Genomic DNA, 13,003 nt, shown 5'->3' with positions numbered 1-13,003 from the left:
TATTCTTTTCTCATATAAATATATTTATTTCAGAAAAAGATTGGCCTATTTTATTTCATAGGCTATATTTATATATATAGCCATAAGGTATTATATTATTATAGGCCATAAGATATTTTTTATTTAAATGTGCACTCTATGGAGCTTTGATTTAAAAAAAAAAAAAAAAAAAAAAAAAAAAAAAAAAAAAAAAAAAGCTCTCCTGTTATACAGTATTTATGTTCACTTAAATAAAAAGTTTCAATAAAGCTACTTGTGACATGTCATATTTGGCTTTGAATGAACATTTGCTCACTTTGATATAAAAATATCGGGATATATATCATATATCGATATTCAGCCTAAATATATCGGGGTATGACTTTTGGTCCATATCGCCCAGCCCTACTTTGTAGCAACCATCTCCTCTTTAAACTTGACCATTCTTTGTGCAGATCCTTAAATAAATAGATTTCCCACTTTGCTGTGGAAGAACTTGTCCTGACCTGACCTCTGGGATCAAACATTATCTACCAGATTATGTGGCCAACCTCACAAACGATGTACTAGGACAGAGTGTGAAGCACATTCCTGAATTGTGTTAGTGGGTGTTTACACCCCAAACAGCCGAGTGTTAAAATAATGTAGCAGGCTGCGTTGGTGGAAGCATGTGTGAAGAGGAAAGCAGGAGGCATCCCTTCTCTGTTTCTTCCAGTTCTTTCACATTTCAGATAATTCCTCATCCGATTCGACAGTTTAAGGACAGAGGGTGGTTGATGTAAAACCCCTTGAGGCAAATTTGTAATTTGTGATATAAATACAATTGACTTGGCTTGACATGAAACACAATTCATGAAGTCTTGTTGAAGTGTCAGCTCTGAAAGCCTATCAGCAGTGGTTTCCACTTATAATAAACATATCTGAACCTTCATGTAAACATTAACCGTAGCATTAACTGGGTGTTAGTTTTGGCTAGCAAAAAACAAAAAGAAAATGTAATTTACTTACTTAAGCGACTCCTTGGAGTGTCTATTAGTTCAACCAAACACTGAACAAGACATTTTTAATGAACAAAATGGTAAAAAATATATATTTTATACTTTGTAAGGTGACCTTGGGTGACATGCAAGGCGCATCAAAATTAAATGTATTATTGATATTATTATTATTATCATTATTATTATTACTTGTTATTAAAGTAAATTGTCCTTTTTTATTTATTTTTTTAAACTTTATTGACACGTTGCCGTGGATACGCATTCCTCTTCTTCTCACCTGATGACGGCTTGCCCTTGTCAGCCACCTGTCAATCAAAGGTAGCCACGCCCCAAATCATTCGATTCTTTATTTTTTATTTTCCATTATTTCCATTATCTACTCTATTAACATCAAATTGTCTGGAAGAAGATTTTTACCAGCAATTGAGATCATTTCTGAGGTAATAAATCAAATGAGAAGTTTTCTTATTTAGTATTGAAATGAATGGACCCAAATGCTTCTGCAGCCACCGTCAGCACCCCCTGCAGGAATTTCCGATAGAATGCAGCTTAAGGCTCACTGCTCAGACCAGGAGGTTGCCGCTTGGATTACACCTGATACAACAAATCAAGTGAGTGAAGACAGTTCAGGTGATAGAATGAGTTGTAAACCTGCAGCCATACTGGCCAAATCCTGCAAAACGAGGCCCATCCAAGTTTTTAGGAAGTCCTGTTCTCGATTGGCCAACACAGCACCTTTCCAAATAACACAGCAGGTGAAGGTTGCTTTTTCTGTCTTTTATTTTTTTCTTGCTTTACTTCTGTCTTATTTCTTTCTTGCTGTCTCCATTTGTTTTTATTCTATCTCTTATCTTTTGACTTGTTTTATTTTTTTTTGTTAAATCCTTTCAGTCAAATTTTGTCTTTGCACTCTCTCTGCATCTATAACGTTATATTTCTTGTTTTAGTCCGTCTTACCCCCTTTTTCCCATCTTTTCTGCCCTCCTCATTACCAGCAGGTGAAGGTTGCTGCTCAAGCTGAGCTTAGCGGCATGCTTTGAATGACTATTTTTCCTTTTTTGAAACACAGGGTTAAAATCAGTCTTATTGCAGCCTAAGATGAATGCAAAAGACAAACATTTTCCACTTGCGTGTTTGCATGCTCACCTCACTTCATGCAGCCAAAGGGAATGTGTTTGCGTCATTTGCATCCTCAGTTGGCTTTTATGCAACTGCGCCTCAATTTTCTTGTTAACACACTGAAAAAGCTGAACGGGAGAAAAACGCCTGAAGGCAGGATTGGAAATCCGTCTCTACAGAAGACTGGATGATGTGTATAGCAATATATTTTGCTTATGCTTTTAGATTGTCCATATACTTTCAGGCATATACAGTCATGGAAAAAATTATTAGACCGTTGTTTTGTTCGGTATCTTGTTCATTTTAATGCCTGGTACAACTAAAGATACATTTGTTTGGACAAATAGATTGATAACAACAAAAATATCTCAGTTACATTTATGAGCTAATATCTAGCCATTTTCTATGGTTTTCTTGATAATAACATTAACAAGTAAACAATGGAAAATGTCTATATCAGCTCTTAAATTAAACTCGTATGAGATATTTTTGTCGTTATTATATTTGTCCAAACAAATGTACCTTTAGTTTTACCAGGCATTAAAAAGGAACAATATATTAGAGAAAACAAGGTGGTCTAATATTTTCTTTCCATGTATTTTGCTTATGGTTTTAGATTTCCCATTCTTTTGGCCATATAGAGCTCTCAGAAATGGAGAAATTCAGCTCCAAACATCTTTCTTTCTGCATCTCTTCGCAGTCACCGTTTAGCACCAGCATTCAATAATTCTACAGAAAGAAATTTATCAGCACAGTGGCCAGTTTCTACGCCAACAGCATCAGGAAATAGACCAGAATCCATTGCAGCCACAGGACAGGTTAGGTACTCACAAATATTTTTCTCAACTGAAAAAAAGAGAAAAAAAACTCCCACTTTCTTGCTTTTGTGGCGCTTTTCATTCACTCCACCTACACATGCTGAGTGCAACAGGTTCACTAGCCTTTCCTGTCAAAGGGCATTGTGAGAAATCGCTGGCAGATTGAAGGAGATTGATTCACTCTATCGCCGAGTGATTATCTTGTATGTCAGTGTTGGAAGGAAGTGTGTGTTTTCTTTTCATGGCTAAACCGGTTCTGGCCGGCGTGTCCTGCAGGGAGCAGAGCTTGCATAATGAGCTGTGGCTAGCTTGTTAGCCTGAGACAGAGCTTGACATTCACGGTCACACTCCACAGAGCCCGACTGGATGCTTTCTTTCCCTTTCGCTACTTTTTTAGTCTTTCTCTGAATGTTTGGAGAGTTTGAGTCAGGCTGGCTGCCGCCTCCAGCTGCCTGAAAATGAGCAGTTTTCTTTGTTTCCTACAGTAAAAAAAGGGAGGAGATGCTGCTGTCACTTGTGTTGCCGTTGTTACTGGATTCAGGAGGACTTCATGGAAAATAAGTAGAACTTTAGAGCAGGAACAACACTTTGAAACTCTTGTAATTGAGAGAAAGAGAGAGAGAGAAATAAAATAAAGACTTTCAGTTAATTAGAAAAGAACATGACCTGTTTTTTTTGGCCTAAAATACATTGTGGCGCCCCTCTGGGCCCACTTTAATTTACTACCCTTTAAATCAAAAAATGTCCACTTCCAAAAAAATGATGTAAGAGCTTTACAAAATAATATTTTTTTCTACTTTTTTCTGCATAAACCTCCTAAACAACTTCCGCCCTGCGCAAGACTACCAAATGTTTAAACAGTTTTGGTAATTTAACCCTTTAAATGCCAGTTTTATTACACTATGTCACTGATGTTTTTTTATGAAATGTACACGAACATGCACAACATCATCATTGTCTCTATCTTCGAACACAAAATGTGAAGAGAATCCAGATTCCAGTTGTACTTTAATGTACCATAATGCAAAACCTCAGCATTTTAATGTCCTCTTTTTAGCCTTGATGCCCTAATTGGCTGCTGTGCAAGCGCCTCTTTCCTTCAGATGCAGTGTGTGTGTTTGTGTGTGCGTTTTAAACCACATGGAAACACACAAACACACTCTTCCAGTGGGCACATACTAATTGCTTTGCTGCGGACAGAGAAATGGCTGAGAAATATGGAGTAGCTATTCTGGTCCTGCACTGAGGGAAGAAGTTGGATGGAGTGAAGTCATCGATAGCTCCTGACTGGCAGTAAAAAGCCAGTTATTGATTCCATCAGATGTTAAATCATCACTAAGAGCAGAGCCGGGGAGAGATGCCTGCTCATCACTTTTCTGCTAATTTCTGTCAGTCTTTCTGGGTTTTATGGTGTCCCATGTCCCCCTTTTCTCTTCTTTCTCTCCCCCTATATGTCTCTGTCTTTCTCTCTCTGTCTTTTCCTCTATTTGTTTTAATGTCTGTCTTATTGTTTGATTTAATCCTTTTTCTGTTTATTTCAGTATTTTTCTGTCTTTTCTTGGTGGTTTTCTTTCTTTTTTGTCCTTTACATCTTTCTTTTTTGGTTTTGTGAAAACGTGTTGGATTTCTTCTGTCTTTGTTCTTGTTTTTTCTTGTTTTCTATCCTTTTTGTATTTTTTAATTCTGTTTTAAATCCTGTTCTGTCTTTTTTTTCTTTTTTGGGTATTTTTTAATTCTGTTTTTAATCCTATTTTTTTTTTCTTTCTGCCTTTTTTGTTTTAATCCTTCTGTCATTTTGATCTCTCTCATATCTCCAACTAGTTTTTCTTTGTATTATTGCTTCACGACCTTTCTTGTAAGTTCTTCAGTCTTTTATTTTTGTCTTATTTCTTTCTTGCTGTCTCTATTTGTCTTTATTCTGCCTCTTATCTTTTGTCTTGTTTTATTTCTTTGTTAAATCCTTTCAGTCACATTTCTCTTTGCTTATCACATTCTCCTTTTACTGCTTTGTTTCCCTATTTTTCTTCTTGCTTTGTAATTGTAAAGCTTTTATGTCTCCCACTCTCTCTCTCTATATATATATCACCTTTTATCTCTTGTTTTCATGCCCCTTCCCCTCTTTCTCCATCTTTTCCACCCTCCTCATTACCACCAGTTCCCTAATAAAAAAACAAAATTGAAAAGTTAATTATTTAATGGTTATTTACCTTCTCTTGCTCTCCCTCTCAGTGGAGGTTAAAGCTTTTACTGATGATTTAATGATAAAAAATCTTTTAGCAAACACTTCATATTCCTCATCAGTTTGAACCCGCCCCCAGAGAATAATTAATACCAGCCTTTAAGTGTCTGAGCACAGTGTGTGTGTGGGGGTTTCTCATCTTTTCTACATGATCACACATTTACATTTTAGCCATTTAGCACACACTTTAATCCAGGATGACAGGCGGGATGGGAAAGTCATCCTCACAAGTGTCTTGCTCAAGGACACTTGGACAGGAAGCTGATGGAAACACTGACTAAAACACACAGGAGCATGATGGAGTATCAGCGTGGCTGTTTGTGCTTGTGCTCAGCGAGAGAACAGGACCAGGGATACATTTGCATATGAGCCAGCTGTGATAAGAGAAGACTGAATCATTTTAAGATTTTCAGTTTGACATTTGAGGAAATATAATAGACTTTATAAAGGAGTAGATCTAGCTAAAGTGATGCAACCCACTGTTTTAAAGCCCTATGTCTGTCTTTTGGTGTCACCATCTTGGTTCTTTGGACCCAGGAAGGCCCATATTTGGACAAAAGTTTGAAAAAGTTTGGTTACAAAAATGAACAGCCAACTGCACTGTAAAACCCAACTTGTGATGCAACCTATATACAGTCTATGGATGCAACCCACTGTTTTAAAGCCTTATGTCTGTCTTTTGGTGTCACCATCTTGGTTCTTTGGACCCAGGAAGGCCCATATTTGGACAAAAGTTGTCTGCTTACAAAAATGAACAGCCAACTGCACTGTAAAACCCAACTTGTGATGCAACCCACTGTTTTAAAGCCTTATGTCTGTCTTTTGGTGTCACCATCTTGGTTCTTTGGACCCAGGAAGGCCCATATTTGGACAAAAGTTGTGTGGTTACAAAAATGAACAGCCAACTGCACTGTAAAACCCAACTTGTTTTTTCAAATTAAATATTTGAGTGTCAGCACCTAGAGGGAAGGAAACCGATCTCTTTATTCTGTACCGCTTTGATGAAGTATGATAAAGGGTCCACCATCGACAGGCTAGAGGCATGGAGACTGGACATTCAGAAAGACAAGGCCCAAAAGGCCAAAAAACAATCTATCAGTACTAGAATGAAATTATTACAGTACAAATGGTTGATGAGAATATACATTACCCCAGTGAAGTTAAACCGACGGTCTCCTGATATGACAGACACGTGTAGTTAGTGCTCGAAAGGAACTCTGTACCACTGTGTATGGTTTTGCCAAAAAATAGAAAAAAATATTGGAAAGAAGGTGCTCTGACTTTATCTGAGATTGTTGGAGTGAAGGCAAAATATATGTACTTGGTATATATCCAAAAAACTTTATTGTCAATCCTAAAAAGACTACTTTATTGACTTCGGACTCCTGCATGCCAGGAGGATAATCACTCTGTTTTGGAAAAAAATGGATTTGCCCTTGATACATGTATAGACAAATCATCTTGTATTGTGTTGGAAAGACTGAGATATATAACCAGGGAAAGGACTGCAGAGTTTAAGACTGTTTGGAAACCTTTAATAGAGTTTCTTAAACATTGCCTTGTATTCCACTGCCATACATAAAATATATAAGTCCTGAATCAACTCAAAAATGTATTTTTGCAGCATAACATATTTATAATGACATAAATCAGAAAAACCTAAATTAGATTTATATATAAACAACACTTTCCCAAGTACCCACAAGTGTCAGAAATATTAGGATGAAAAATCTGGTCTCCACATATTGTACATACTGAGTATTTGAATTTCCTGTCCTCTCCTCTCAGCTCTGTGTAAACAGCCTGCAGTTCTGTCTGATATTCAGTGAATATTTGTCACGTGACCATTGTTCTCAACAGAATCAATCATGGCTTCACAGTGTCGATGAGAAACACAGAATTTAATACTTTTCTCAGTATTTTTTTATTCTACCCAGTTTACTTTTCGCAATTTAAAAAAAAGACATATAGATTGAAGTGATTTTTACATAAATACTGCATTTTTTAGCTTCACTTTTGTTACTTTTTCTAAAATTTCATATTAATTTCTACGATAAACTGATATATTTTGTACTCTGTTAAAGAAAGCACATTTCAATGGGAAGTTTCGACTGGATGGTGGGGTTCACAGCGTTTTCTCTGCAAACTACATGTCTCTAGACTCTAAAGTGTATTACCGGCTGTCCTTAACAAGTGATACTAATGTGTATTGTGTGTGTGTGTTCAAGCTGTGCCAGCAGCCCCTGTGAACGTATCGGTGACCCAGCTGAGGGCACACTCAGCCATGGTGACCTGGAACGTCCCTCAGGGAGACACTGTGATTGGATACTCCATCTCACAGCAGGTACAGTAAAGGTGTATCATCACTGTATGTGTGAGTATCTGTGTAATTATTTACTATGTGTGGCGGCTGAGCTCAAAGATTGATTTTTCTTAATTACTTTAATCCTCAAAAAGCTCTGAAAATAATTAGTCAATCTGTCTCACGTCAAATTCACCCTGCTCTAACCCTTAGCCCCCTCTACACTCTCATTTGGTTTACAGCCAATTAATTTTACAGGGGTACAAATTGAAGGGATATAAATTATAAATCGAATGCCCAGAAAACTTGGATTGCTGCCATGCTTTGGGCAAGAAAACAGCTTTCCCAAAGTTAAATTATGTATTCTTTCTCTTTTTTTATGATCGTCTTTGTCTCTCGAGGACTGGATTCTCTCACGGGAGGTTTTTAACAAAACACTGCATCATTCCTGAGGCCAGGAGCTTTGAGTCATGAGTTTGGAAATGTCAAGGGAATTTTACTCATAAACATTAAACCTGTTACTGTCAAGGCCGGCTGCGGGTTGACGCAGGTAATTTATTAAGTAATGATAAAAAACAAATCTCCTGATTACAAAAGGTTCCAGCCAAAAGAAGACCTCGAACTTTCCAAGAACCCAATTAGCAGAAAGAGCTGATGTATATCGATGATGGAAATATTGACTGAAATATAGTTAATGATGGTTTTCAGCTTCTTGCTTCACATTGCATTTAATTATATATTCAGTTGAGCTTTCATTATCAAATCAAAATTATTTTATTTATCCCTGAGGGGAAATTCAGTTAGTCTGGTAACTCTGGAAGAATGAGACAGCCTGATGGCTGTAGGAGCGAAGGAGCTTTTGTAGAGAGGAGCCGTCCACTGCTGTTTTTTTGGTGAACTGAAATGGTACCAGAACAGTCCCTTGTGGAGCCCCTGTGCTGCTCATTAATGTCCCAGAAACACAGTTCCCCAACCTGACATACTGTGGTCTTCCTGTCAGGTAATCTGTGATCCAGGAGATAAAGGAAAGATCCACTCCCATCTCTGTGAACTTGTTAAGTTGTTCATCCATCCATCCATCCATCCATCCATCCATCCATCCATCCATCCATCCATCCATCCATCCATCCATCCATCCATCCATCCATCCATCCATCCATCCATCCATCCATCCATCCATCCATCCATCCATCATGAACATTACAGATACCACTTTTTCAGGTCATCCATCCATCCATCCATCCTGAACATTACAGATACCACTTTTTCAGGTCATCCATCCATCCATCCATCCATCCTCCCTCATGAACATTACAGATACCACTTTTTCAGGTCATCCATCCATCCATCCATCTATCCATCCATCGTCCCTCATGAACATTACAGATACCACTCTTTCAGGTCATCCATCCATCCATCCAGCCATCGTCCCTCATGAACATTACAGATACCACTTTTTCAGGTCATCCATCCATCCATCCATCCTCCCTAATGAACATTACAGATACCACTTTTTCAGGTCATCCATCAATCCATCCATCCTCCCTCATGAACATTACAGATACCACTTTTTCAGGTCATCCATCCATCCAGCCATCGTTCCTCATGAACATTACAGATACCACTTTTTCAGGTCATCCATCCATCCATCCATCCATCCATCCATCCATCCATCCATCCATCGTCCCTCATGAACATTACAGATGCCACTTTTTCAGGTCATCCATCCATCCATTCCTCGTCCCTCATGAACATTACAGATACCACTTTTTCAGGTCATCCATCCATCCATCCAGCCATCGTCCCTCATGAACATTACAGATACCACTTTTTCAGGTCATCCATCCATCCATCCAGCCATCGTCCCTCATGAACATTACAGATACCACTTTTTCAGGTCATCAATCCATCCATCCATCCTCCCTCATGAACATTACAGATACCACTTTTTCAGGTCATCCATCCATCCATTCATCCATCCATCGTCCCTCATGAACATTACAGATACCACTTTTTCAGGTCATCCATCCATCCATTCATCCATCCATCGTCCCTCATGAACATTACAGATACCACTTTCTCAGCTCATCCATCCATCCGTCCATCCATCGTCCCTCATGAACATTACAGATACCACTTTTTCAGCTCATCCATCCATCCATCGTCCCTCATGAACATTACAGATATCACTTTTTCAGGTCATCCATCCATCCGTCCATCCATCGTCCCTCATGAACATTACAGATACCACTTTTTCAGGTCATCCATCCATCCATCCATCCATCCAGAACATTGCAGATACCACTTTTTCAGGTCATCCATCCATCCATCCATCCTGAACATTGCAGATACCACTTTTTCAGGTCATACATCCATCCATCCTGAACATTACAGATACCACTTTTTCAGGTCATCCATCCATCCATCCATCCATCCTGAACATTACAGATACCACTTTTTCGGGTCATCCATCCATCCATCCATGGTCCCTCATGAACATTACAGATACCACTTTTTCAGGTCATCCATCCATCCATCGTCCCTCATGAACATTACAGATACCACTTTTTCAGGTCATCAATCACAAGGCAAGGCAAGGCAAGGCAAGCTTTATTTATATAGCACATTTCATACACGGGGCAACTCAATGTACTTTATAAAACAGAATTTAAAACATACAATTAAAAAAAACATTAAAAAAAAAGCAAAGGGACAGCAAGAAAAGAAAAAGCTAAATTAAAATGGAGCATGGACGAAAAAAATGATTTGCTTTAAAAATGATTGAAAGAACATACAGTGCAAATAAAAGATTAAAATTTTACTGTTGTAAAAGGGGCTAAACTTACGGCACTTACATCGTCCTCATAACATCTTCACTTCTTGTATTTATGTACACTTATTTCCCTTTTTCAACTGTCTTTTATAATGCCTAACCATGGACCTTTTTTTGCCACTAACCTGAGAAGAGAAGTAGTTATAGATAACGAAAATGCAGCCTTTTAAATCAACAACAAAACCCCTTAGTTTTCAGTCACTGACCATTGAATAGACTGATAACAACCTCCTACTAGAAGGTGGAGCAATAAGAACCGCTGACACCCTATCTGTGATGTGATAATGGTTAAAAAAGGGTGTAAAAACAAAGAAATACATGAAAAAAAAGTAGAAACAAATACATACACACTGTTGTTTCAAGTTTCACTTAATCAACTTTGAATGTTATATATGAACATTCCCGTTAAAGTACTTAAGTAAGCCTACCTTAAATATTTTTATTACCTTTAACATAAAAAATGTAAGTTGTCTGTAAGAAATTATTCACTTAATATGCACTTAACTTTTTTAGTTACATGTACAAACTTCTTTATGATTAAAAACATTGCTTAATTTAAAAGCAGGATAACTGTCAAACTATTTGAGTACCGTGACTAAAATAAATGAAAGTATTTGAATACTGTGAACTTAAAATTACAAATTTGTATTAATGACTCAGAAAAAAATTGATGTATTAACTTTTTAATTGTTTTTTTAGTTAGCACAACTTATTTCATTTAACATTTAAGTTTTTACTGTTTCGTCTTACAGTGCACTTCAAGAAATAATATATAAGATATGAATTGACAACAGTTTTCAAGAGTTTTTTGATTTTCAATAATAATTAACTATTATGGAATTTGATGTCAGTACACCACAATATCTGAGGGAGTCTTGTTTGTTTGGCATTGACATTATTTCCACTCTGATTGCTGAGGCTCTCCTGCAGGTACAGACACCCCTGGTTGTGAATCTTTAGACTTTCACATCTGCTCATAAATCACCACAGTCTGTCCGTCTCACATCTCCTGAAGCCCGGGCTGCTCGCTCAGCTTGGTTCATTCCAATCAGTTTTTACCACCCACCGTTTGGCAAAAGGAGAATGAGACATTAGCTGAGCTCTGAGTGGGAGTCGTCTCCATTAGTGGAAATGATTTGGCCAGGACTCGTCTCACAGGAGGAACATCCACAGCGAACGCGGCGGCGCCAATGCCAAACAACTCCTGTGTGTGCTTTTTCTTTTATAAAAAAGCTGCCTCACGTCTGACTCAGAATCCATCAGCCTTGTGGCATTTGCAAGAAAACAGACGATGGGGATGTAAAACAGTGACTGCCACAACCTCTGAGAGCTCTTATGTAAAAACCATGCTCAAATATTAATAGGGGAGGTGAAGGCAGCACGTATCCATGCAGGAGGTTTTATCTACTGAGCTCCTTTTATTTTCCTCTGTTAGTCATCAAAATGCTCTTGTGAAAATGCACAAAAGGGCTAAAAATCTCAGGATGATTATATAAAAGGCTGCTGTCAATCATGCATATCTCCAGGATTTTTTCTTCAAGGCAAATTGTGCGGTAACGCTTTATATTAAGGTCCTTGTAATAACCATTAATTAACAAGTAATAAGGCCCTTGTAAGTCCTTACAAGATGCTTATTAACATTATTGTGTGTTTATAAGCTTATATAAGTGTTAATAATGGCATTACAAACACCCATGACCCACCCATTATGTCTTTGCCATGCCTTTATAAATCTTATTTTGTTTGCTTATTGATATTAAAATATACTTTATTGCCCATCTATTATAAGTTAACTATAAGTTAACTATGCTTTTTGCAACTACCGATCTAAAGTGAGAACAATGCCTTATTACTTGTTAATTAATGGTTATTAAGGACCTTATTATAAAGCGTTACCAAATGCTCTTGTGAAAATGCACAAAAGGGCTAAAAATCTCAGGATGATTATATAAAAGGCTGCTGTCAATCATGCATATCTCCAGGATTTTTTCTTCAAGGCAAATTTTGCTTTTATAAACAAGCGGCAATGATCCCATGTCAGGCTTTAGGTTTGGTTTGGACCCGGCTCGCTTTGTAGATTATTTCATCCACTCTATCTTTCAGTAACAAGCTGAGCCTTCTGTTTGTGAAGTAGGAGCAGGACGAGTGAATGTGCTCAGACAAAGAGTTGCTTCACTCATCTGAAGTTGATCCAAATCCCAGAAGCTCCGGCTGTCGAGATTCACACATTACGCAACAGAACAGCACTTTCAAACACACACACACACACAGAGGAAGTAACCCAAATTGAGATCTGCTCAAAAACCCTTATTCTGATTCATAAATCCCAATCTATCACAAGGTGAATTGATGTTTAATGTGTCTGTGTGGGTGGACGTTGATCAAATACATCCATGCTTGCAGATACTGTCTGTTTTTTAACTGTAGGCGTGTTTTCTAACCTGCTACCAAAAGAGAAATCTGTCAGCCTGTGACAGAGAGAAGAGGTTTGTTTATCTGCTTCACTTCACTGCTGAATTACATTAAGCTGCTGCTGCTGACACCTAAAAATAGCTTAGTAACCAAACTTTGTCTGCACCTGTAGATATCAGGGTCGGGCTCATCACAGAAGACACATTTTACTGACTTAACAAGATGTTTAAAAGCCTCCGAGGCATCAACTTGTCTCAGCACAAACTGGTTTGTTTTGGAATCTTTATTTTATTTTGTTGAATG

General features: G+C 37.7%; 1 protein-coding gene across 3 annotated transcripts in view; it reads left to right on the top strand.

Moving 5' to 3' along the window:
• The window catches only part of LOC131962731 (fibronectin type III domain-containing protein 4-like), a 138,428-nt gene that overhangs the window by 108,789 nt on the left and 16,636 nt on the right, over positions 1-13,003 (top strand). For all 3 annotated transcript variants that reach the window (XM_059327776.1, XM_059327775.1, XM_059327774.1), the window contains one exon: positions 7,382-7,497. In XM_059327776.1, the coding sequence (XP_059183759.1) occupies positions 7,438-7,497 (60 nt within the window). In that variant the 5' untranslated portion in view covers positions 7,382-7,437. The remainder of the gene's footprint in view (positions 1-7,381; positions 7,498-13,003) is intronic.

The sequence above is a fragment of the Centropristis striata genome, chromosome 24, assembly GCF_030273125.1.
Source record: "Centropristis striata isolate RG_2023a ecotype Rhode Island chromosome 24, C.striata_1.0, whole genome shotgun sequence".
Taxonomy (NCBI): Eukaryota; Metazoa; Chordata; class Actinopteri; order Perciformes; family Serranidae; genus Centropristis; species Centropristis striata.
Note: the sequence above shows the minus strand (reverse complement) of the source record. Positions and strands in the feature narration are given on the sequence as shown.